The 25,043-nt window shown below is 40.9% G+C and overlaps 4 protein-coding genes across 5 annotated transcripts; 3 read left to right on the top strand and 1 right to left on the bottom strand.

The window, feature by feature from the left end:
* The first annotated feature begins 738 nt into the window (after positions 1–738).
* On the top strand, positions 739–2,738 carry LOC146977325 (heat shock protein beta-1-like). Its single transcript, XM_085793471.1, has 3 exons — positions 739–1,428; positions 1,528–1,591; positions 2,129–2,738. Exons 1-3 carry the CDS (start codon positions 1,053–1,055, stop codon positions 2,292–2,294), a joined length of 606 nt encoding a protein of 201 aa, XP_085649597.1. The 5' UTR covers positions 739–1,052; the 3' UTR covers positions 2,295–2,738.
* A 2,269-nt stretch (positions 2,739–5,007) lies between these two features.
* taok3b (TAO kinase 3b) lies at positions 5,008–11,835 on the top strand. 2 transcript variants are annotated; one of them, XM_085793469.1, is made up of 9 exons: positions 5,008–5,242; positions 5,574–5,705; positions 6,583–6,819; positions 6,953–7,081; positions 7,225–7,428; positions 8,227–8,466; positions 9,535–9,747; positions 10,036–10,218; positions 11,429–11,835. In XM_085793469.1, exons 3-9 carry the CDS (start codon positions 6,634–6,636, stop codon positions 11,588–11,590), a joined length of 1,317 nt encoding a protein of 438 aa, XP_085649595.1. In that variant the 5' UTR covers positions 5,008–5,242; positions 5,574–5,705; positions 6,583–6,633; the 3' UTR covers positions 11,591–11,835. The 2 variants fall into 2 exon arrangements, with proteins under 2 accessions (XP_085649595.1, XP_085649596.1); XM_085793470.1 differs by lacking the exon at positions 5,008–5,242 and having other exon boundaries at positions 5,588–5,705; positions 6,523–6,819.
* Positions 11,836–15,982: 4,147 nt separating this feature from the next.
* m17 (IL-6 subfamily cytokine M17) lies at positions 15,983–17,672 on the top strand. Its single transcript, XM_085792415.1, has 3 exons — positions 15,983–16,087; positions 16,595–16,743; positions 16,902–17,672. The coding sequence occupies exons 1-3, from the start codon at positions 16,033–16,035 to the stop codon at positions 17,367–17,369; spliced, it is 672 nt and encodes a 223-aa protein (XP_085648541.1). The 5' UTR covers positions 15,983–16,032; the 3' UTR covers positions 17,370–17,672.
* Positions 17,673–19,024: 1,352 nt separating this feature from the next.
* Positions 19,025–23,523, bottom strand: tescb (tescalcin b). The gene is made up of 8 exons (XM_085793468.1): positions 23,275–23,523; positions 22,679–22,748; positions 22,343–22,423; positions 22,056–22,195; positions 21,895–21,956; positions 21,330–21,437; positions 21,011–21,058; positions 19,025–20,826 (listed from the first exon to the last, which is right to left on the bottom strand). Exons 1-8 carry the CDS (start codon positions 23,336–23,338, stop codon positions 20,749–20,751), a joined length of 651 nt encoding a protein of 216 aa, XP_085649594.1. The 5' UTR covers positions 23,339–23,523; the 3' UTR covers positions 19,025–20,748.
* Between the last annotated feature and the right edge of the window lie 1,520 nt (positions 23,524–25,043).

Here is a 25,043-nt window from a genome sequence, read left to right as displayed (position 1 = left end):
AGGAGTTGAGCACCAATAAAAAACAGGAGGTTTGGTTGACTACACCTGTTGTGTCCACATACTTTTACCTCCTCTTGGTGATAATGTAACTGGATATGACAATACAATGGCATCACTCTAAGTATTATAGTTACTACAATTGCTTGATGACGCTGTATGTCCGCCATGTGTTGCTCCAGTTGACACCTTTGACCAATGTTTCGGATGAGCGCTGGTGGAAAGGCAACAGATATTGCCTCAGTGATACATATCATTCCTCTCTGATGGTGAATAGCTCATTGATTTATTTCTCTACAGCTCGTTTCATTATTTGTACAACATAACACCCATGAGGATGTAGCTCGACAAATTCCTCACCACCCCTCCACTGCGTCAGTCCTTCAATCCATCACATTGTCCTGGATGTAAACACGTCCTCATCCTTAAAATATTGAATAGTTTGTCCCCAACACTGATCACATGATAATGTTTGTTTGGTCTCCAGTTTTTTCTTCCTTCTTGGGTTTAGAAACTGGCTTTAATTCCCGGAGTTGTTTACTGTGTGACTCCGAATGTACGTGCTGTTCCCTCACATAACACAAGGCCGTGATTTCTATGGACAAAGAGCACCAGTATGTGACAAGACTGCAGAGGCCACTGCTGAATAGGCTGTCCGCTTGCTGCTTCCAGAGTCATTCACCAACAACTTGCCACAGACACTCCAGAGATATAAATACAAATAATTAGCATTATCCACCTCAGGGTCCAGGGCGACGGAGGAGCAACATCCCAGATCATCAGGACATACCAGGATGCTCTCATCCCTTAGATCACACTTACTGCTGGACAAGTGTTGAATCAGCTGGGTATATAAAGTGTGTGAGTGGAGGATTACCGATGCCAGATCAGCCCTTTTCTCAAACCTCGTGCTCACTTTCTGTTGAGAATAAAAATACAGCTGCCCTATTGTTTAATGTCCCGGTCATCAATCTAGACTTGCTTGTCAGGGTGGAGCTACAGACTTTGCAGTTTCAACATCAGTCTCCCTCATTCTGAGCTTACTCTCAAGGGAGATGGGTGAACAAAATAAAACATTATCTCGTCCCATTTTCCGTCGAGATGTCAGCTGGGATCCTTTCCCAAACTGGACTCAGCCGAGCCGCATCTTCGCGCAGGACTTTGGCCTCCCTCCTTTCCTGGAACCCAGTGATCTGGACTGGCTAGACTGGGCGAAGAAGAGAATGGCATCTTTCTCGTGGCCAGGGTACGCACAAACCCCCCTCCTGCCTCCGCTGAGAGGTCAGAATGAAAAGGACCTGAAACAAGTCACAAGCGGAGTGTCGGAGATCCAGACGGGGCAACACAGCTGGAGGATCAACCTGGATGTCAATCACTTCTCACCTGAGGAGATTGCAATCACAACCAAGGAGGGCTATCTGCAAATATCAGGTACTGCACACAACCTTCTTTGATACATGTAAAAACATCCAAATTTATAATATTATAAACAATGTCTTTTTTCTCACTATTTCTGTTTTTCATATCAAGGAAATCATGAAGAAAGGCAAGATGAGCATGGATTAGTTTCAAGATGCTTCACCCGCAAATATAAGTAGGTCATCTCTGAATATGGGGAGGGTTACTGGGTTATCACTGTTTTGATTGCAGTGTACTCTATAAATAACGCCACTAAAGCAAATAAACCAGTGGTTCCCAACCTTTTTTGGCTCGTGACCCCATTTTGACATCACAAATTTTGGGTGATCCTGTCATTCAAGATATACCAGCTCAGATATTTTTATATGCTGCATTTTATTTGAACTCAATTTATATTCGATAAAGTAAAAGTATAGAATACAGTTGTTTAAGATTGTCAGTAATTGTTTTTAATCAATTACTAGACATTTCAGGCGACCCCATTTGAATTCCAGGTGACCCCACATGGAGCCCCGACCCCAAGGTTGAAAAACACTGAAATAAACAGTAAACTTTAATAAGGTCAGAGGTCAGTAAAGACACATGATGATGATGAAGTATCCTGGAGCAACAGGCTGCCTCATCACAAAGAGCCCAGCGACATGCTATGACTTCATTTAGCTTGTGTTGACATGTTGGTTGCTGAAAAGTAACTGTCTTCATTATGTTCAAGGTTGCCACAGGGGGTGGACCTGCAGCACATCAGCTCATCACTGTCTGGTGATGGAGTCCTGTCCGTAGAGGCTCCTGTTCCCGGGACGTCCACCGGCGCCCCCCCGGCCAATAACGAGCTTGTCATACCCGTTCAGACCAGACAGAAGCAGGACGGTGAAAAGTGAAACCAGCTGAGCAGAACTTGAAACTAGACTCAGATGTAGCTCGCGTTGTAGCAACCTTTGTAGCACTGACATTTAAAATGAAAAAAAAAAAAAAAAAAAAGTAAAGTTTGTTACAGCTAACTTAGAGATTTACTGTAACAACAACAGGCATGTTTTTCAGAGATACTGTGTGCTACTCTAATGCATGATCACCGCTACAGCACCATGCCACGTAGTTACTTTTGGTTTTAAAATGAAATGCAAACTCATCAAAGTAAAACAGAACTGACTTTGAAAGTGAGGAATGAGGAAGGAATCATTTTTGCATGGCATGGCATTTCAAACAGAACAGGGTTGGTAGCAATGTCATCACATCTTCTGTATAACAGGGAAGAATAGTGACAATGAAGATGTCATATGATCTTCAACAAATGTATTTAACAGCTCCTGCCATATGAATAAAAAGATTGTAATTTTCATAATTTATATGCAGATAATCGGACTAGTAGGAACCAGTTTAATAATTGTTGGGCTATTTGTTCATCCATTGCTTGTTTTTCTGGTGTCAGTTTATTTACTCATATAAACAGTTTATCTCAATGACAACATAATCAGCCACTTACCACTGATGCATATTTTAAAATCACTTTGCATGTAGTGAAGTTTGTAAATGTGAGACATGTGGTGGCAAATGTCAAAGGAAAGTGAAGCTGAAAAATGCCTATAGATGAACGAAATAATAGTTTTTGTAAAGTTGCAAGGGTTGAGAGTGAATCGTGCTGAGTTCGTCTGATGAAGACCACATCATTCAAAAGTAAGCAGTGACATCTAGTGTTTACATAGAGTACTGCACTAAGTTATTGTTTATGTCCTATATTCCATCACATGGATTAATGCTGTAATGAAAAAAATAATACAGAAGGTATGATAAAACACAGTGTGGCTTGTTTGAACTGATGATTACTTGTTCACTTTCTTGGCATCGTTTGTTGATTATCCAACGAGTGGTCATGAAGTGATGATGTTTTGATTGAATTTTATCCTCTGTTAAAGAATGGTTATCTGCTCATTTGTCCATGTTTAGAGACAGTAAGACAAAAGGTTAGACATTGCTCTAACCATGTGACCATCTGTGGCCAAAGTTTCATTGTTCTTTCACCTCTTCCCTTGATGTGTCAGTTTAAATAGAGGAGAACTTAAAATATTGTGCAATCACCTTGGACAATAGCTATGGCCAAAGTGCCAACAATCTCCAATTACAATGGCTCAGGGCAAATTCAATCATCATGGATGCTCATATACAGATGCTTCAAATAGCATCTGCCATCCCTTCTCCATCCATCACACAGCTCACAGTCACTAGCAAGAATTAAAGCATGTACACTAAACATTACATCACTGGACCTTTCAGGCCTGAAGCCAAAAACATGCTCAGGAACAGAGGAACCCAGCAACAGCACAAACAAACACACTGAGGAAGTCTTACAAAAATACAACTCACAATATAACAGTGTCTAGGCTGTACACTTTGGTCTGTGGCAATATCTCCAAGGTCCAATGGGATTTATGCAGAATGAATAACAGTGATTTTAAATATGTAATCTAATGCTAAAATGTTATGCAGCAAGCAAATGTCCAAGAGAAGCAAACCTGAACCCCAGCGGAGCCTTTTCTTAGTGCGCTGGATGACACAGAGCATAAAATAGGAGAAGTAAAAACCTTCAGAAGGAACTTTAAGCATGAAGCCCAAAGGAAAATTACTTTGATGAAACTTTTATTGAGGCACTTCTGCTGTGTAGGAGAGTGTTGGTGGTCGCTGGGTGGATATGTTGTCTTTATTTGGAACAATTGCTATGGTGTCACTGGCTCGTCGTTAGGAGGTTTCTGGAGTATTTATAACATCTGGCTAGGTTGTTTGGGTCTTTCAAGGTAGTTGTGAGCTGGTTGTTCTGCAAGGTTGCTATAGGGTTGTAGCCTACTATGTGGTTGTCAAATGGTCACTAAGGTATTCCTGGCAAATTTCTAGGTGGTTGGGAGGCTGGATGAGGTGGTTGCCATGGTGATTCCCAGTGGTTTCTAGGAGTACTGCATGCTAACATTGCTAATGTGTACCAATGGGATGTAGCAGTAGTGGGAGTGACAGTATATGCACATATACTGTTAACTATTTCATTTTCAGCACCATGGAGAGAGACACTGGGAATAAAGGTGATTGAAATGTTGTCATGAAGCAATTAGTGTAAAAACTAAACTCAACAAAGTCTGTTTCATCATTCCTGCAAAAACAAAGAAAAGAAAAGAGAGTATGTTATGATGATGATTAAATTATTTCTCCCAGGTGAAGAGAAGTTTGGAAAATAATAGCTAATGATAACCTAATAGAACTAATTATGATGACAACAATACCATCAATAATTATATTAATGAACATAATGATGATGACGTACCTCACTATAAACCGACGTTGTATGACGTGAGATGTCAATGGGAATTTTGAAAAGATTTATAATAATAATAATAGGCCTAATAATAATGACATCATTCCATTATTGATACATTTTTTCTATGTATTGTGATAGTGTGTGATGTTCAATAGCCTAACTTTAGGCTTTTGCTGAGATGTGCCTGTAGTATTGCGGTGTCTCTTTAAAGGAAGGGGGAGTGTAGAAGAGGGACAGAGGAAAGAGATGAATAGAAGGCACCAGAACCACCTACCATGACCAAGTGCGCTGTAAATGTAGGACAGAAATTCGAGTGGAATACAAACGGATCATCAAGCGACATATTCGAGGAAAAACCATGTTTGGATGTGCCTTATCTGATTCCAATATTTTTAAAAATGGTTCCACATGCGATCATGGCAACACAGGAAAAGTATTTTTCCTCCCAAACATTTCTTGCATTTTGAAACGGAAAAGAAGAGTGGCAGTAACATACATCCCTGTGCTATCTTTCTCCGATTATCAATGGTAGGCATTGCATAATTCACCCTTATCCACCGGAGCCATTTGGTTCCTCCTCTTTGGGAAGAGGGGGACGCCAGAAAAAAAAAACCCGACTACATCCAGTAGCTGCCTTTACGGTGGTGCCTGCAATTGTTTGGCAATGCCCTTTTCTCTCTTAGGAAGGACTTGCAGACAGTAGCGGGGAAACAAGCAGGGGAAGGATGCATTTAACGCTGGATGTGTGCTGCATTCAGGGAGATTCGGCAGTAATAGCAGCTCTAGCAGAAACAGCGAGTGCGGAGGGCCTGGGAAGCACCCAGCCCTACTATCTCCTCCTTTTCCTCCCCCCCTGCAGGACCATGCTTGCGTGAGGGATGAGGCTGTGCACAGGGACACCAGGCCAGAGCTGCGGCCTACTTCTCACAAGAGCCGGTCTCTCGACTGCAAGATCTGTGAACACATTGCCACCATCAAATCAGCATCTTTGGTACGCAGCTCCCTCTCTCCACCGTTTGCATAAAAAAGTACGTGTGTGTGTGTATCTGTGTGCGCGCGCGCGCACACACACACATCCGCGCGTGTGTTAGTGTATGTGTGCGTGCGTGCGTGCGTGCGGGTGTACGTGTGTGTGTGTGTGTGTGTGTGTGTGCTGGGGGGGAGGGGGGGTTGTGAGGAGGGGAGGGAAGGGGTGTCTGTGTTCTCAGCTGTACATCTGTAGTCATGGCAACCAGATCCTGTTAATGGATGTCATTTTTTCCATCCTCAGCTTCCCTCTCTGCCTCTGCTTTTATGTGTGTGCATTGCATTTATATGTATTCCATGTAAATCTCTGCCTGCTTTCTATTACCACTGAGAATTCCTTCTTGTCATACTTCGTTAAGAAAAGAAAAGAAAAGAAAAGAAAAAGGTGTATTTCCACATCTACTTTTCATAGTCATTGTTGTCTCACAGATGGGTTTTGATCCTAATCATGACATCATATGGACATCGGTTGCTTGTTGGAAAGGACACTGGAGTGATTCAGTGATTAATTCATGTTGCTTGATTTTATCACGAGTTACTCTATGCAGAATTTGAAATGGGATTCAACAACAGAGCCTCTGTTACAATTAGACCTCTGTATCATTTGTAACCCATTTTTAAATTCTTGGCTCAGCATGGACATGTAGTTGCCTTATCTGCAGACTGATTACTTTTCTGTGACAATTGTTCTTTACCACTGCACTGTATGTGGTGTGTTTTTAGGCCATAGCCTCTCACTCACCAGCTGTCCTCTTCATTTATTTCTCTCTCCACCACGGCAGTTGTTTCTGTCTGCCTGCCCTGTGTCTTTTACTTCCTGCCTCCTGTGTTCCTCTGTCTAGGTCATCAGGTAGATCCAGGAGCATGAGCAGGACTTTGAGCTGCGGGAGCAGATGTCTGGGTATAAGCGCATGCGGCGGCAGCACCAGAAGCAGCTGATCGCCCTGGAGAACAGGCTAAAGGCCGAGATGGATGAGCATAGGCTCCGGCTGCAGAAGGAATTAGAGACACATGCGAACAACACTTACATTGAGCTGGAAAGACTGGCCAAACGCCATGTTGCTCAAACAGACAAAGAGGTAAAGCCACCACAGCAGGTGTTACTTATGAATGAGGTAGAAACTACAAAGTGATTTCATTCACTTTAAGTCAAACAGTGTGTCTTCAGGCATCTCTGGGTGGTAATTTGAATATTTTGATGTCTCTTCACAGATGAAGTCAGTTGCAGCAGAAGAGAGGAGGATCCAGCAACAGATTGTTGCTCAGCAAAAGAAAGAGCTGACTACTTTCTTAGAAAACCAGAAAAAGGAGTACAGGCTCTGCAAAGACAAGATCAAAGAAGTAAATGTCTTGAATAAACACAGCCACAAAGTTTGTGAACTTACACGTCATATCTCTCAGCCTTCTCTGACAATTTCCGACAGGATTTTCCTCTGATCACACCAGCTCTGTTTACATTGTTCTGTTATTTTTTTTATTTCAAGGAGATGAATGAAGACCCTTGCACACCCAAGGAGGAGAAGCAGGAGCGTCTGTCCAGGCACAAAGAAACAATGCAGCGCTCCCAGGCTGAGGAGGAAGCTCATCTGCTGGCCCAGCAGAGGCTGGTCTACGACCGGAGCTGCAGGGCCCTAAAACGCCGGAGTCTGGTCAGGAAGCATGAGTTTGAACAAGAGCAGCTGAGAGAGGTACAGAGACTTCATGCCATTACATAACATTATGTGTAACCAGATGATAAAAACAATTACAAAAGCTTAATTCCTTTTTTATGGATGAGTTTGGATTCATTCACTCATTCACATCCTACAAAACATTTTTTGATCTTGAACAAACATCGTTTAGATGAAGCATTGGTACACTGACTAAACTAAAATGTAGATTTTTACAGCAGATAAAGTATGAACCACCTCACTTGCAACAAAGACCACAAAGGAATCCTCATGTTTAAAGTTGTTGTCATATGTCACTTGAACTGATCATGAAATGAGTCAGGACCTGTGGTGGCTTACCACTCCGGATGAACTATTGTCTGTTCTGCATTTGAATGTAAAGCTGTGTGTCATCAGCATAGGTGTGTAAAAATAATGTAGTGCTCACAGGAAGTCAAAAGAAATTACTGAGATTTCTCCATGAATCAAATCAAAAGCAGGCTTAGTCCAGCATTGTTTATGAACATTTGCATAGATAGATAGATAGATAGATAGATAGATAGATAGATAGATAGATAGATAGATAGATAGATAGATAGATAGATAGATAGATAGATAGATAGTACTTTATTAATCCCTTGGGAGGTTACACTCAGGGAAATTGAGGTTCCAGCAGCAGCACAGCACCGATCATACATTAAAAAAGCACAGATAGATATAAGAATATACAAATATAAAATATAAAGTGCATTCAGGGCTAAAAGAACAATAACAAATACATATAAATACATCAATCCTAATCTTCCCCATCCCCTCTCCATCAAACTTCTCGCCCAGGAGTTGAACAAGAAGAGGACCCAGAAGGAGATGGAACACGCTCTGATGATCCGGCAGGACGAGTCCACCCAGGACCTGGAGCGCCGGCAGCTGCAGATGCTACAGAAGCTGCGTGTTGAACTCATGCGGCTGCAGCACCAGACAGAGCTCGAAAACCAGGAGGAGTACAACGGCCGGCGGCAGAGAGAACTACACAGGAAACACAGTCTGGAGCAGCGGCAGCAGCCCAGAAACCTCAAGGTACGTGCAGCCTTGTTTTGGCCACTGTACTGTATGTGGTTATTGAGAGTGAGATGTGCAGATCATTTCATTTCAAGAAAAGTTTGCTGCTAAAAGGAAGATTACACGCTGGGTTTGAAATTAAAACTCTGCAGGTACCAAACTTCTGCATCTTCCCGTACTTCCGACATTTGGTAAAATCAGAAGTGTACCTTGTATTCTTATTCTAATTACAGATAGAAAACTGAAGAAAAGCATCAACCATGTTGCCATGAGAACTGCTTCTTTCAAAACATTGCAGTGATATTGTTAACAAATTTGAACATTTCCACTCTCTTTAAATATTAAAGGAGACATATTATGCCCCTTTTCCACAAATTAAAATAGTTCCAAGGTGTCTTAAAGACATGTCTGTGACATGCTGTGGTAAAAATACTCCAAGGATCAAACATCACGGCTCTTTTCATCCGCTCAAAACTGCCCTGTTCAGAATAGCTTGTTGAGTGCCTGTCCCTTTAAATGCAAATCAGCCACTGCTTGCCCAGCCCCACCCCTTCTACTGGTCCCAGGTAAGGGTGGGGTTATGCAAATTTGAAAACTAGTTACATCACTGGAAGACATTTGAGGGAATAGCTCATTTTTTTTAGTAAATTTTTGGGGGGCCGGAAGGCAAGCCAAACCCCCCAAAATATGTTAAAGAGCCTTCAAAAAGCGATATTTCCATAATATGCCCCCTTAATGGACAGTAGTTTTTATGATGTGAACAATTTAGGGGAGAGGTTAGCTAATCTCCAAACTGAAATACTCAAAAACAAGCAAACAAATACTTAATTAATGATTTACCTATTAATACAACTTGAAAATAATTTACTCCACATGGAAGGGTATCTTGAGAACAAAGTGGAGGTCTCTCTGGACCTACTAACTAAATTACCAAGTCAATCAAATGAAGACAACTGTTTTTTTTCTAATTATACAATAGGATTTACTTTGGCTCTATCTCAAAAAGAACCAGTGTTAAAACAGGTTTGTGCCATTTGACTGATTGTGTTTTACCATCTGAAAGTGATGTCTTTCAACCCTGTGCAGATGCTGGAGATGCAGATCAAGAAACAGTTCCAAGATACGTGCAAGGTGCAGAACAAGCAGTACAAAGCTCTGAGGAACCATCAGCTGGAAGTCTCCCCCAAAGGCGACCACAAGTCCATCCTGAAGAGCCTGAAAGAGGAGCAGACGCGGAAGCTGGCTGTACTGGCCGAGCAGTACGAGCAGAGCATCAACGAGATGATGGCTTCACAAGCGGTACGAGGACCCAGAAGCATCTTGTTGAAAAAAAGTGGACCTCATTCATCATTTGTATGTTGTATATTTATTCATGCAACACATTTGTCCTTCTCGACATCCATAATGGTAACAGTCGCCACTGTACGAGCATCAGTTTTTTTCCATTACACATTCGAGAACAGTGGACTGCTGTTTAATGCTAAAGCTTGTGCTAAATGTTGTTGGCCTGTAGTTTGACAAATGAGCGCCCAACCTGGGCTTGTTGCTAATGTGTTTGTGACCACCTCTGTCTCGCTGGGTCTCTAGATGCGATTAGAGGCAGAGCAGGAGAGAGAGTGCCAAGCTCTGAAGCAGCAGCTGAAGCAAGAGATGGAGCTCCTGGATGCCTACCAGAGAAAAACCAAGTCACAGATGGAGACCCAACATGAGCGAGAGCAGCAGAAACTTGAGCAGAAGGTCTCCATACGCAGAGCGCACCTTGAACAGAAGGTAGATTAAAGATGGAAGCCATTCAAAAATATTTGATATAAATGCAGCACAATACCAAACTATACAGAAATTACCTCAGCATAGGTAGGCAGCTAGATTGATGTGCTATTATAGTGGCAGTTAGAGGCCAGTTGGCGCCAAACAAAATCACTATTTGACCTCTCCTCGATGAAACCACAACTGTAGCTTAAAATGTACATTTTGTGAAGTTTACAGTAAAATCTGTTAAAATGAATCAATACAAAACTGTTTGTTCTTGGGCTGGTGTTGGAGGACTCTTTAAAAAGGCCTCAAATAACTATTGAGTTATTGACACTGGGTTTACTACCACTTCCATTGTGAGGAGTCCCGTAGTTCCCAGTCTTGTAATTGAAGAATCAATACTTTCAAATACTTGAATGCTAATGGAAAAAGCAATAGCCAATCTGCCAGTCAGTCTGTTGTCAGTCAAACACTGTGGTCCAGATCTTAGAAACTGTGAGAGGGTCTGTTATGAAATTTTGTGCAGATAATTCATTGTCCCAATAGGATGACACCAAGCATCTACAGTAACATCATCACCTGCTGGATGATGTGTGATTTTAGGTGACATGACTCAACAAGTACTCGATGGATTGCTATGAAATATAAAATATACATTTCTGTCTCCCTCGGGCTGTTGAAATTATGAATAGTGGTATTCCCATCAGCCTTAGCTGCTATTTGTGTTTTGTAGCTACCATCAAATACTATCATGTTAGCATCATGCTCAACCAAGATACTGAACATGGAAAACATCATTTCCTGCTCAGTGTTGTAATGTTTATATTCATTGAAAGCATTGTTAGCATGCTAATGATAGCTTGTGGCGTAAAGCAGAGTTATCTCTTAGTACAGCTTCAATGAGCTGCTATAGCAGGTCTAGCTTTTCTCATTTTATAAAAGCTCGACACCTTCAGCTTAGAGAAACATCTCGTTTTGTGCAACCAACAAAAAATGTACATTTACCATGACGTACAGTACTGCAGATGAGGAAAAACTGAAAATTCTTGCATTACAACAAGTGTTGATTGGCATAATGACTAATCAGGTCATCCTTAGAGGTGATGCCAAAGGTCAGGAGAGCTCCCATTCAGTCTGAAAGTGGTGGAGTTACTAACAGCATGACTCACACAAGAGTAATCTAGTGTCCCCATAACAAAATGACTAGCATCACGTTTTTCGATTGCAGATTGAAGAGGAACTGGCTGCACTTCAGAAGGAGCGTACTGAAAGGGTCAAGCACTTGTTGGAACGTCAGGACAGAGAAATTAACGGTTTTGACACAGAAAGTAGAAGTCTCGGCTTCGGAAGCCTGGGATCTCTGGACTTCCCCAAAGAAGACAACAGATGAAAGTGGACTTATCTTTAGAGGACAACATATCCGTGCCCTTTTCATGTCCACTCGACCGTTCGTCACATCCACGGTGACAAAGCTGGATAACTTTCTCTATTGCTTTTCTTCTCTCTTAGATATTGCATCTTTGAATCGAGGTGTTACGTGCAATGAGAACTTCTTTTGTGAAACTTGAAAGGGGGAAAGTAAAAACAAAAGAACCTACAACAACATGTCAATAAAAATCAAACCTAGTCAGTGTAACTCAAAACTTATGTGTTAAAAATAACAGACTCTTTCCTCCATGCCATTTCCTCCTTTTGGTATGAAATGAATAAATCAGGAAATTTTAGTAAAATGGGCACTTTGATATGTTTAAGTAGAAACTCATCATGTTCATATGATGCTTAATGTGTGTGTTACATGGAGGGACATTGTGGAATGTGAGCTGCGGACTCCCCCGTGGTGTTAAGCTGCTTTGTCTTATTTTTATTTGTCTTATTTCATTTTGTTCTATTTATTTGATTTCATTTAATGCTCTGAATGTGAATGTTACTGTATGGGGTCACTGGATAAAGTCAGTTTATTCATTTTTATTTTTATTTGGTCATACTTCCATATTGTGCTTATGCATACAGTATACTGTGGTCCCTCACTTTTCTAGGCGACAGTTCTTACCTTTTCTTTTCTTTGATATGTAGGATCAATTGGCATTAGCTTGATCAACCCGTTTATCTTATCACAACTCAAGATCCCACTTGGTAAAACTGCTTATTATTGCATGCACTTTAAGGACAAATTCAGGTTGTGAAGTGAAGCATGAATCTGTCAGAGATTTTAGCTGTTTGTAAATAAAAGTGGTCATAGCATTTTTTTGTTTTAGGCCTATGGATACTGGACATAAGCGCCATATTTGATATGATAATTTCACAAATGCCTTTATTTAAGTTGTGCCTGAAGCAGATTTTAGTTATGTGTTTGTTATATCTATATTTTATTTACTGAGGCCGGCACCATTTTGTTTTTGGTTTCATCTAAACTTGTGAATCATTTAATGTTCACTTATCAAAGTTCTTGTAAAGGAAAATGGTGAGAATTGTGCTGTATAACTTTTGATATGAATATTTGTACATGAGAATATAGCTAGAGCATACAGAGACACTGGTCTATTACTGATAACAGAGCTTAACGATAAAGATTTTGCTTCATTTTTGTTTTATAATATAGAGATATGGTCATACAATAGCTCAATATATTGCTAAGTCAAATCACTAGACTCTCAGATTGTATAAATGCTGGTGAATGGAACCACAGACTTCTTATGATATCATTCCGATGATCTTTTATTGATCAGCGGCTCTACAAAAACAAACACAACAACACGTGGGTCCAGATTGCATTTGAGTAATTAGTGTCTAATGATCAGATTTACATATTTTTTGCCATGTTCATTATGGTCATTGAACAGGTTGCACAATGTTTCCATTTATAATGAATGGAAAGATAATTGTTTGGTGCTTAATTTCTAATACCACCCTAGCCTTGTAGTTTTTTGTCTTGGAGAGACGATTGATTTTTACAAAATGTAAACATGAAGCATTTTGAAACCCCCTCTGAGTCAAAACACTACTAAGTTTTTCAGACACTCATGACATATTTAGAGTACCCCATGCAGTGAAAACCCTCTAAAAATGAAGTATATGTATGGAAAAAATAAACACTATTTTATCACGGGTCAGTTTTTGAAACATTGTTTAATGTGGTGGTCTTGAATGCAACCCTGTCGGTTGTTCGACGGGCATTTCAGGACCTGTTTCTTTCTTTTCATTTCAGAGCCACGACTTGTATTAATGTTCAGTCATGTTGCTCACAGGGCTGAAAGGTGGAAGATGTCCCCTGAATGAACAAAGTATTTTCAATGGAGGTATATATAATAATGACATTCAAGTATAATTTGTGATGGTAATAGAACTGAAATACTCTTGTTTTACACATAGAAACTTCAATTCTGAATTTGTTATGTTTGACCAGAGTGTGTTCTGAAGTTGAGTGGCTCCTCTAGATTTTTCAGCCTTTTACATTTTCACAAACTTTCTGAAATTTGATGAAAAACGTTTCTCATATGCAGTAAGGCCTTTTGTCTGGTCACATATAACTGAAGCCTTGTGGACAAATGGTTCCATATAAAAGTGCTACTGGGGTGCTTGGGTAAGGTTTTTGCCTGAGAGGGCTTCAGAACAGTTATGAACCTTACAATTTGTGTGAATTTTAAGTTAATAGAAAGATGTATTTAGTTAGAATAAAGGGGACTTTCCTAAACAACCTTATTCACCATTTCCTGTGCAGTTAATGCAAAATAAAAGAGATTCTGTTGAACAAAAAAAAAGGAGTCTCAGTCAACATCCTGCATCTTCTGACAGTGCATTTCTTATTGTTTGTGGTTGCCTTTCCACGTAATGCTTTGTTATGCGGTCTAGGTTGGTATTGTCACTTTTGCTTTTCCTTGGTGCAAGCGTGCCCTCTGTGACCTACATTGTGTTGATTGGAGGTTGTTTTTGTTTTTTCTTCTCACATATGATTTACTGTAGATCTAAACACACACATGCAGGTCAAAGATAACTTGTTATAACCAGAACTTTGAAATAGGAACAAGAGGTGTGAGGGAAGTTGAGCTGCAGAGCGTCCAGCGTCTTCTCAGCCTCCTTACACTTATGGGTAATCTTGCTTGATTTAGGTGTTGATTGGCGGGTTTTCTCTTTTTTTGGCATGTCTTTACTGTATATGCTGGCAGGAATCCAGCCGTAGTTTCCTTGAAATGTCAACGTTTGCGGCGCCATCTGCAGCAGTCGTCCGTTCCACCACAACCCCTCTCTTAATCCCCTGGGGCAACTGGAAAGCCCCGAGGATAGCAGACTCCGTGGTTAGCCTTTACCTGAAGTAGTGCTGACAGGGCTGTGGTGTGTCGAGTTCCCCCTCTCTCTTTTCTCAAGTAGACAGTGGTTTCACTACAATACAACACCGAGATGGGGATGCTTTAAACCAAGACGCGATTACCACAAGAAAAAGGCATGGAGATCGTGTCAGCTCTCGGCGAGCTCGTATAAAGTTTATCTATGGCTTCTACAGATAGCGTGTGTGTGTTTGTGTCCTGCAGGCTGACTGACCTCCCATCAACCCTGTGATGCAGACGGCTGACTAAACACATCACCGGGTGTCTCCAAGCAGAAGTGACCACCATTCATAGAAGTTTGTGATGATAGTGATGACGTTGATGAGATTAGACAACACATGAAAACCCCACTTTGTGTTATTATGATCTTTTACACATTCCTCAAGTTCCTCCTTCCTTTACCCAAAAACATCACAGGACTGATGGATGCAATACCCCTTACATTATCACCATGAACTCATCCTCTGCAACAGGGAGCCCAGGCAGACAGAGGCTTAAAGTCGTGGTGAGATGACAGTGGCGTATTGCCTGCTTCAGCTAGCAGACCCTCCCCTCTTTACGCACATGTAAAAGTTTCTGATTGAGAAATGCATTTCCTGTGACCTTGCCAGCTTCCTGCAAAATGCTCACATGAAAACACTGCGGCAGAAAGAGGAGCGGTTTGAGAAGCCGCTGTTACAGTTGTAATGATACAATTAAGTGGAATTGTTTATCATAAGACAGGAGGGCGGTGGAAATTTCTTTTCAATGCCGTTACTTCCACTTTCTAAAGGGTCAGCTTTAGAGTTTGTTGACTGTATTAGGGCGGATTTTGCAGCATCCAGGCAGCAACGGCTGCAGGGGTGTGGTGCTGTTGTTGAACTATAAGTCACTGATTCAATACAAGTGACAAAAAAAGAAAGAAATATAAGTCCCTGAATTATATCTGAATTGAAGATGCTACTTTTAGAAGGTGCGCTGTGCAGCTCGGTGCACTGCAAGTGAGCTCACTTTTACTTTTTAGCTCCCACCAGGTTCTCACCTTCTCACCCGCACTCTCTAGAGGGCGGTAAAAAAAAGCATGTCAGTGAACTGTGTCAAAGGGTAGGCTGACCCCAGCGCTTCAATTATTTTCATGCACGTCTGACACAGTTTTTCTAAATTCAGCAGGTTAATGTTCCTCAAGTGATTTTAAATATACCAGATACGTGTATATGTCTCCATGCACACATAAAAAGGAAGTGCTGTTAGTAGTTTTTTCTCACACATATAATAAATATAACAATTAGACACTGTCCCTTCATGCCCTGTCATATGTTTAGGCATGTAGGGACATTGCCCAGCGCAGAGGGAAGAAAAAAAAAAACTGCACATCTGAAAAGAAGGAGGAAATTCTGGGAAATTTGGTTGCCTCACAAAGTGCACGTCATTTCCTCCTATGACAAATGTGTGGTTTCTGTCTTTTAAAAAAGTTTTACAGCAGTGTGATTATGACAAGTCTGCGCAAATTGCCTGCGATACCGAGTGGAGAATGAATGGTCATGTAAAGAGCATGAATTTTCAACAGTTCATGGAACTGGCAACAAGTAAGTTTTCTAATTTCATTCTATTGAGACATCAAGGAGACAATTAAACACAATTGCATCTTTTCTTGACAGTGCATGTTGCTGCTGTTGGTATCATTTTCACTGCTTTAGAGCTGCTTGTTGACTGACTGATGAGTTTCAAATGTTCAAACTTAAGTTACAGTTTATCTTCAGTTTATTAAAAAACACATACACATTAGATTTTGTGCTTGCATCAGTGAAGTAAATGGCTTTTTCATCTGTTTGGAGAATCTATTCAATATCTTAAGAGAGCGATATGACATATCATAATATATAACAGAATCACATTATAACTACATTAAACTGTTGTATAAAATGTCTGAACTGTCAGCAGACTTGCGGTTGTTCTGTTTTCACATGCTGAATGTTTGCTAGGTGGACAATCTATTTTTACCTCTGCTACTTGCCGCTCGTGGCTTTAAAATACAGTTCCCCTCACTGATGTGATGTAGGATAACCATAACTGACCAGTTCCTTTCTCCTCAGCATTACTCTCTGTCCTGCTGCTAATGGCTGTTGATTCAACAAGAACTGTGGCAGCGAGCAGAAACCAGCAATGTGGGAATTCACTGCAACAGACTCTGAAGCTCACCAGACTTGCACAGAAGGAATCTGTCGACCTAATCAAAACATATGTGAGTACAGTCATGAAGAGCTATATCTAATTTTGCTGGGTGAAATCCCCATGTGCTTTCTCAGTGTTTTACATGCTGTGTTTTCATTACTAGACACACAAGATGTGTGATTTGATTAATCTGATGGTTTTTAATACCTTTTCTTTTTGCTTTTGCAGAAAGCCTCTCAAGGAGAATTGCCAGAGTTCCTCTGCAAGGTGTCGGTGAACAATGTCCCTGACCCAAACATCTCTGGCCTGGAGCCCTCAGAGAGGATAGCGAGCATCTACACACACGTCCAAGCCTTCGTCCCGCATTTAAAACGGGTGTACGAGCAGCAGACAGACTTGCAGCTGCCCGCCAGTCCGCTGCTGACCAAGCTCGACCATGTCAGCGCTCGCAGCAAGTACCTGGCCGAACGCATAAAGAACTTTTATCAGAGCCTCTTCCCAAACCTGCCAGTACCGCAGCCAGCAGGGGGGGCGACGGATCTGCCTCCGCCTCAGAACGTGTTCCAGCAGAAGGTCTACGGCTGTGTGGTGCTGAAAACCTACAAAGAGCTCCTGTCAAACATCTCCGTCGAACTGAGAACTATAAGGAGCAAAGTCTGCAGGAGGAGGATACAGATAAACACACCCTTCTTCTAGGGATGACCCCCCCCCCAGGGTGACCTTAGACAGTATTATTATTTTTTTGATAAAGATTTAAAAAGTAAAGTGAATTTAAAGATGGCTGGTACATCAGAGTAATGGAGCCTATTTATGGTATTTATTATTTATTTTCTTTTGTGTTTTTGAGAAGAAGGGATGCTGTTAAAAGATGAAGAATGCAAAGTTTATCTCTGAGCAAGTTATGTATATTTAATATATCTAATACGTTATGTAAGGTTCTACTTTGCTGATGTAAAATTATTTGCTTATTTACTGTTCATAATTATTAAAAAAAATAACTTGCTGGACTAATTTTTGAACTGTGAATTTTTTTGGGAGGCTGCATTGATAATGTACACAAGATGTATATGGATCAACACAACAGTTTCTGTTGATGATGATGATTACGTTTTAAAGAAAGACCAAAACAGTATAATTCATGTTGGAAGCATCATGTGTTGTTTTCTACACAGATCAAGAGGAGTTAAAAAGAAAATCAGGAAGCTGCTGAGACGCTGACTGAGCTGATATCAGCTCTGAGTGACGCATGTGTTCAACACAAGGCTGCATCAGATAGGAAAGATTTCATGACACTGGCGGGCCGTCTGGCCAGTCAGTCACAAGGTGTGGGTGGGTGTGGGACGGTGTTGGTCAGATAACTGTATGTGGTGGCCACATGTATCTCATCCTATCAGTGGAGGCGATAGGTGTGAATATGACATTCTGCAGAAAACCCCAATTGTTATTAACTGATGACGAATAACCGAAACTACGCACAAATTGGTCATCTTAACGTATATAGACCACAAACACCAACTATATGTGTTGAAATGAAGTAATGCTTAACTAAACTTTCCTCAGATCACAAGCTTTCAGGAAACTGGAAGTGGATGGGGGATTCACTCTAGGTCATGAATCAAGTTCCTCGTTATAACTCGGCTTTATTTAAAGCACAAACCCAGAGGCTACCTCAGGACAACACCAATTCTTCAGTCTACATTATTTATTCTTTTTCACAACCCACTTAATGCTTTACAGGGTCTGATAGGTCACTCATAAAGTCCTCGCTTTCCATTTTCTTTGGCTGAAATTGTAATAAAAGATAACCTGCACAATTTAAATGGCCACAAAGGGAATAACGTGTCAAACCCAACGAGGCTGGAGACTGAAGACTCTTTTGCAGCTGCTGCAACTCCTGACCCGCCTGTCATCTAAAGCAAAATACTATGGGATTGTGATGATTTCTGCTAACCTGCAACATTTTTTCTCAGACTACTGTTTCCAAGGTCAATTATATAATTTTCTGTCGGGTGACAAGTTATTCCTTATTTAGATGTGAGAGTAAAAATACCATGAGCTTGGTAAAGCTTGATGCAACCTACTATACACACATACTAACTTCTGCAGCATTTAGACTCAATATAAATGTAACACTTTCCTTCCAATGTGAAGAAACTCATTACTATATGAGCTGCATTGAGCACTGAAAATACCAGTAGTTGACCAAGTGTTAAACACTTATAGTTTCAGGGATTCTTTACACTAGGAAACAACGTGTGGCACAATTTCTCTAGAAATAGGCCATATAGACAAACTGATGAGTTTACAATGTGACTGTCAAACAATTAAAAACTCAGAACCACAGTTAGGCTCATGTCATATTTTATTGCAAAAATATGGACAGTGTAAAGGCCTTAATGATATAATGTCATGAACTGTATGAATGACAAATGCAATAATTTAAATGGATGAAAAACTGCATAAAAATGACCCAAACGCATCATCAAAAGCACAGTATCATACATCGTATGTAATCTGTAGTTGTGTAGAAAATGTAATGAATCAGGTGCAAGTTCATTGTGACTTGACATGTTTTATACGTTTATGACCTGCGGAGGGCAGTATACACCCGCCACTGAAGATGTTGACTGGAATGTGTAAGTGCATCAGGTGCTGCTACTTGGCATGCTCAGGATATGTCATAAATATAAATATATATTTAATCCAACATACAATAGAGATCGGTGCCCGACTGTACAGCAACACCAAAAGCTGGGGACTTAAAGGGAAAAAAAACTATGTGAAGCCGTGGGGTCAGTGCAGGTCAGTATAGATAATCTGAGACGAGCTGCAGCTTTTCATGCTGTAGAGAAGATTTGTAAGATTATAGATCTTCTTCCCACTGCCCATTTATAACCCACTTATGTTAATCTTACTTATTTTGAGCCTTCTTGAAAAGGCTTACATGAGATTACTGTTCTTAGTGTTTTGACCAAAAAGTGGAAGTAATAGGACTGATAATATTTCTTGAAAGATCTGATATGATGAAGCTGTAAAGACTTTGTTCACACTTGTATTATATGTTGGAATAAAACAAACACATGTCTAAGTTACAACATACGTCAAAGCGTCGAGGTACAATCTAAACTGTACATAAACATAATAAAGAGTGAGCCGAATAATCTGTTCCCACATTCTTCAAAACACACTGCTCCTCCGTCTCTTCTCTTGTTATAGAGAAGTCTGCTGATTAAAAATACTATGGTGCAGTGAGATCACACACCACAGAGACCACAAGTAACTTGTCAAGTCATTCACTCTCTTTAGGAAACATTGACTTTTCTGAGAAAAGCTGGTGTGACCCTGCTGGTTGTTATGTTTCCAGGGTTCATGTAAACTGACCTCTATAACTTTTGATTGACTAGAAATCACATTATATTACAATTTACAGCCCATCACCTCTTCTTATGAAGCTAGAGCCAATCAGATTCTGCCTTTAAGCAGTTAATCTTGCATGACAGCACTCCCATTTCCTTTTTCATCAGAAATGCACATCGTGAACTGAAGTCACACCTGCTTGTTTCTTTTTTACTGTGTAAATGTGTCCAGACTGAGCATGCATCATGTTACATATTCTGCAGTGTCAGTGTGAAGGCATCTCTAGTTGCTGTCATACTATTTTGACACATATAGATACTTGGACAAACCGATATATACCTGATTATTTAGAGTTACTGGTTTATGGCATTAACATTTGTTAAGGCTCATCTAGCATCCATATTTGCATGCATAGTCATTCTGTCTGTTACACCAGACATGCTGATTATTGCTCTGTCGAACTACTACCAGCCTGATTGTTGTCACTGATTATCTAATATTATTGCTTACAGTCAAATAAACTACTCCTAAACACCCATCATTTATATAATATATATATATATATTCTTTGGATTTGCATAGTTATTGAGTAGTAAGGCATACAGTCAATGCAAGCGGTAAAGGTTGGTGTGGGAAACAAGCAATAGTTGCTGTTATAACTACAGTAATATGTGCCATCAGTCTCCCCAAAGTCACTGAATGGTGCAGTGTACCAACTTCACTTACACAGGGTTGGCGTGTCCATATTCAAAAAGCGAATGTTCATTCTTGATTCAATTTCAAAGCCGTCCAGCAACTGCAAAAGAGCCTGACATGAGTTAAAACGGAAACTCATTCCAATGCAGTTCTGTATAATCCAAACTAAATCCTACTTTAAAGTGTTTATGCATTTTCAAAGTTTTCTTATTGGCTAAGGAAGCAGTTTTAGCAAACGCATAGCATACAGTATATATCAGAGTGTTTTTTTTTTCTGTACACACCTTGAGAAAATGTTCAAATGTTATTCCCTCGTAGAATTCATCAGGTTCCTGTGGACACAAACGTGAGATTATTGACACAATCCAGACAAACAGTGATTCAGAAACTAAAGGCTCTGTGTTCTACCCTTTGTCTGTGTTTGACTTTAGGTTTTGATACATAATTTACTGGCTTACAGATCCTGCACGGTTGGATAATGGGTCTCATGTGGCTGAGAGCAGTGACACCTTTTTTTGTGATATCATTGTTAGCAAATCTCAAAAGACCGGGAAATCTCACTTTACACAATATGGGACCTTTAAGATGCTATAGCCAACGTACCATGTGTCCCATTGAAATACTAGCCACCTCCAACATGGCTGCATCAGCTATGCTTTTGGCTGTTTCCTTCCCCAGTGCACCGCTGCGAGACAACAGCTCCTCCACCACCTGGACAGATGTGAACAACAGCTGAATCATAATAGTATTACTACAGTGACTACAGCACTCAAATCCTGGGTCTCGAGGTAATGACATGCCTCCTCCCTTCCCTCATTAGCTGGCAATTAGGTGATTTGCAGGAAGGCAGTTGACTCTCAAGTGTGGGAGTAAGAGATATGCTCAATAACCAGATGTGGAGTTACACATACTGTAAAACAGAGATGACTCTGTTCTATTATGGCTCATCTGTGTCTTAAAATATCCTCAAAATTTCAATGAAATGATCAAATGATGATGATAAACCCTGATGCAGAAGTAAATAATGACCTCACAGTGACCCAAGATGATTTCACCAAACTCTGAGTAGACAGTGTTGTTATGATTACTAGTTACATGCAGATTAAAAAGATTTAAAACTAAGCATGTGTGGGATTTTCTTTGCCCATAGAAGTGAGCAGAGGCTTACATGTCTGTACTCCTCCAGGGTTATTGTCCCGTCATTGTCTGTGTCATGCATGTTGAATAGAACTGCAGAGAGAAACACAATTGTCAGTTCAGTAACAGCTTTGTCTCAGTTAACGGCCGCAATGTCAAGCATGCGATCATGTGATGGGTTTAAAGACGCACATTTCAGCTTCTCCCTCCTCACGCTCTCGCGCTGCTCGTCTGTCATGTGCAGCGACGGCGGCCTGAAATGGGACATGACCACCAGGAACTGCTCAAAGCCGATCTCCTCCACCGTCCCCTCACCGTTCTGACGATAGTTCCTGTTGGAGCACACGAAGATCAAATTTAAAATCCCTCAAATATACTGGTGCAAAGTGTGGTTCAAAATCTAACCCAACAACGTGTGAAGCTGTGACACGAACAGAAGCAAATAGGTCGATGTGACTTTCAGATGTGACACTACTGACCTTCTGTCAAAGAACGCCTCTATGATCTGTGCACGGATTGGGTTGCACGCAAGATCTGGGATTTCATTGAAGTGATCTCTCCTGAGGGAGAAAAGCGTTTTAAAGGAGTGCCACAAGGGTAACAATTACTGCCACTTGTTAGACGCCAATATGAAGCCTGTTAGTCAGGTTCCCAGTTGCAAAGAAAGCTGGAAGGAAGCCGAGCTGATATACTACAAATTATGACAACAATGTTTGATCAAGAGATGTTTTTTTAATACAGTTTACACTGGAATTTTAAAGACGCCCGGTATGATGATGATCAGAACTGACTCATTAATTGATAGATCAACTTACCGCAGAATTTCCTCATTGTGGCTCAACTGTTTGAATCTTTTGTGCAGGACTGCAATTTGTTCAAATGAAACTGAAAACAAACGAGAGACAACCTTAGGGCCAATCGCCTGAGGGTTATTCCTCATACAAAAACAGACATTGCAGGCAAACAACTCCTCTCAGCAATTAAACATTATCCACTCTGACAAGTCACTTCACTGTCGAGAAACTGACAGCAACAACTCTTTAGAGGGTTTCCTGGAAGCTTTCAAGGTAGTGAGATTTGTATAATGCAAAACACATTGCAGCAGGTTTTCTGTTGTCTGTTCCTATGCAACTATCACACTCAGTGAAACTCACACTCCTATTAACTTCAATTATTCATTGCTAGTGCACCACACAGGCTGGTTTAACTTAAAGCCACAGAGATCTCGAGACATATCTAATTAGACTGAAGCCTATTGCTAAATATTGATCACTGCAGTGGTGAACCCATAAGATTATAACGTCGGATTTCCCCTTTAAGACTTAGACTGACCCACATTTATACCTCCATCACACATCCTACGTATCTGACAGTCATTCAAGTAGCCAATATAAACAATATTAATACTCACAGCCCGTCTTTTCAGCCAGATCAATGTACTCTGGCTGACCTGGTACTGACTGTAGTGCACCCATTCCTCCAAGAATAAACAGAAGCTCCCGACCACCGGTCCGGTGTTAACGGGACCCGCGAGACAGAAACGAACCGAAGCTGTTGGAGCTGAAACGGGATCTCAGTGGATCATGTTTCACAATCATGCATCTCCACCTGAGCGTGTGTGTGTGTGTGTTTGTGTGTGTGTGTAACAGATGCAGGGCTCACACCTCCTCTTTCCTGCGCTGTCGCAACTTCCGCAACTACCGTCTTCTTGATGACGACACACTTTCGCGAACAACAGGCAGCGGCTTAAATTATTTATTCAGACTTCCTTATTATTATTTATTCAGCCGCTGCCGCCATTGACTGCGACCTATTTGTTTACCGCTCATGCAGAGAGAGAGGGAGGGAGGGAGGAGGGGCGCAGAGGAAGCAGGTGCATGACACAAACATCACAGGCTGACACGATGTTTCAAACTGCACAGGAATAAGAAGTGTTTTCATTTCCATGTTATGTTATGATTATATCGATTCATTATAAAATAAGGCGTTTTTTCTTTCTTTCTTAAAAAAAAAAAAAAAAATCTAGTTCCACAGGTGGATTCACCTGAAAAGACACAAAGGTGAGGCTGTTGCAACAAGTCTCAGACCTCCAATCATGCATGCTCAGTTCCATCTACATCTTACATCCAAACTCTGCATTTTTTTGGAGGTATGAATCAAATAATTTTCACTTGTGGTATTTTGTATTACTGTCCTGCTCCTTGTAGCACTAAGTTTAACTCATTGACTTCTGTGACATGGTTGGCATTCAGCTAACACATGATAACTGATGTGACAGGGATGTCCAGCAAACATGCCCATTTGAGGTCCATGTGGTTTTCACAGCTCCTACTTCCTGAAATTAGGTGGGCATATTTATTTCCTCAAGGTCAAAAAGGTCAAAGGTCTCTTTATTGTCATGCAACACATGTTAAAAACATGGGATGAACGAAATTGCGATGCCCTGGTCCCGTGCCAGCCCACTAAGATAAATAAAAATAAATAGAAGTACAATAAATAAAAACTGTAGTTAAAAACTATAGTAATGTCATTTAAAAACATACAGTAAAAACATACAATAAATAAAAGATACAACAACAACGACAACAGCAGCAGCAGCGCCCTCCTGGCAGTCTAAAGTGGCAATTGTCCTGTCCTTTACTATTGGGTGAAGTGATTAATCAGGTGTAGCCTACCTGATCATTGTACTTAAGTCAGGCACACCTGTGGTGGACATGGTGAAATAAAGATGCTGCATGTGAAAACCATCTTGTAGTTTGTAAGTGGTTGACTAGGGGTAATTTTAAGTGTCTTGTACACTTTTCTAAAAATGTAAGGGGTCATGGGGGGTGGGGCTGCCCATGGTGGGGTCGGGGGTTTGTGCTCACACTTGTGATTTTTGAATCTCGCAAATCTTCATGCATACTTGGGGTGCTACAACTGATGTACTGCCACCTGCTGGGCCGGAGAGGGTATACGGGAGATTAACGGGGAAAAGTGTAAACGGGAAGACGGCGGGACAGATGATTAAAATAACAGAATTTCCCAGGGAAAATGGGAGAGTTGACAGATCTGATGTGGAGCCGGCATCATCACATGTTGGTGGGCTGAGTGTTGGTTCCCCAGACTAAGAATGGGGCCCAGGAGGTACTACAGGTGTGGGCTCCAAGGTGTCGGGCTCACACGTAGCTTTTCCCCCAT

This window comes from Trachurus japonicus, chromosome 12 (assembly GCF_045865225.1).
Source record: "Trachurus japonicus isolate A0001 chromosome 12, Traja_1.0".
NCBI classification, from domain to species: Eukaryota; Metazoa; Chordata; class Actinopteri; order Carangiformes; family Carangidae; genus Trachurus; species Trachurus japonicus.
The sequence above is the reverse complement of the archived record's forward strand: the minus strand, read 5'-3'. Positions and strand labels throughout refer to the sequence as shown.

What these genes read in the sequence shown, in the direction of transcription:
- LOC146977325 (XM_085793471.1), top strand. Translation starts at nt 1,053, where the DNA reads ATGGGTGAACAAAATAAAACATTATCTCGTCCCATTTTCCGTCGAGAT. An exon ending in GGGCTATCTGCAAATATCAG is followed by an intron (nt 1,429 to 1,527) that starts GTACTGCACACA and finishes TTTCATATCAAG; the next exon opens with GAAATCATGAAGAAAGGCAA. An exon ending in TGCTTCACCCGCAAATATAA is followed by an intron (nt 1,592 to 2,128) that starts GTAGGTCATCTC and finishes ATTATGTTCAAG; the next exon opens with GTTGCCACAGGGGGTGGACC.
- taok3b (XM_085793469.1), top strand. Translation starts at nt 6,634, where the DNA reads ATGTCTGGGTATAAGCGCATGCGGCGGCAGCACCAGAAGCAGCTGATC. An exon ending in GCAAAGACAAGATCAAAGAA is followed by an intron (nt 7,082 to 7,224) that starts GTAAATGTCTTG and finishes TTTTATTTCAAG; the next exon opens with GAGATGAATGAAGACCCTTG. An exon ending in AACAAGAGCAGCTGAGAGAG is followed by an intron (nt 7,429 to 8,226) that starts GTACAGAGACTT and finishes CTTCTCGCCCAG; the next exon opens with GAGTTGAACAAGAAGAGGAC.
- m17 (XM_085792415.1), top strand. Translation starts at nt 16,033, where the DNA reads ATGAATGGTCATGTAAAGAGCATGAATTTTCAACAGTTCATGGAACTG. An exon ending in GTTCATGGAACTGGCAACAA is followed by an intron (nt 16,088 to 16,594) that starts GTAAGTTTTCTA and finishes CTTTCTCCTCAG; the next exon opens with CATTACTCTCTGTCCTGCTG. An exon ending in TCGACCTAATCAAAACATAT is followed by an intron (nt 16,744 to 16,901) that starts GTGAGTACAGTC and finishes TTGCTTTTGCAG; the next exon opens with AAAGCCTCTCAAGGAGAATT.
- tescb (XM_085793468.1), bottom strand. Translation starts at nt 23,338, where the DNA reads ATGGGTGCACTACAGTCAGTACCAGGTCAGCCAGAGTACATTGATCTG. An exon ending in GAGGAGGGAGAAGCTGAAAT is followed by an intron (nt 21,957 to 22,055) that starts GTGCGTCTTTAA and finishes TTCTCTCTGCAG; the next exon opens with TTCTATTCAACATGCATGAC. An exon ending in CCCTGGAGGAGTACAGACAT is followed by an intron (nt 21,438 to 21,894) that starts GTAAGCCTCTGC and finishes ACATCTGTCCAG; the next exon opens with GTGGTGGAGGAGCTGTTGTC.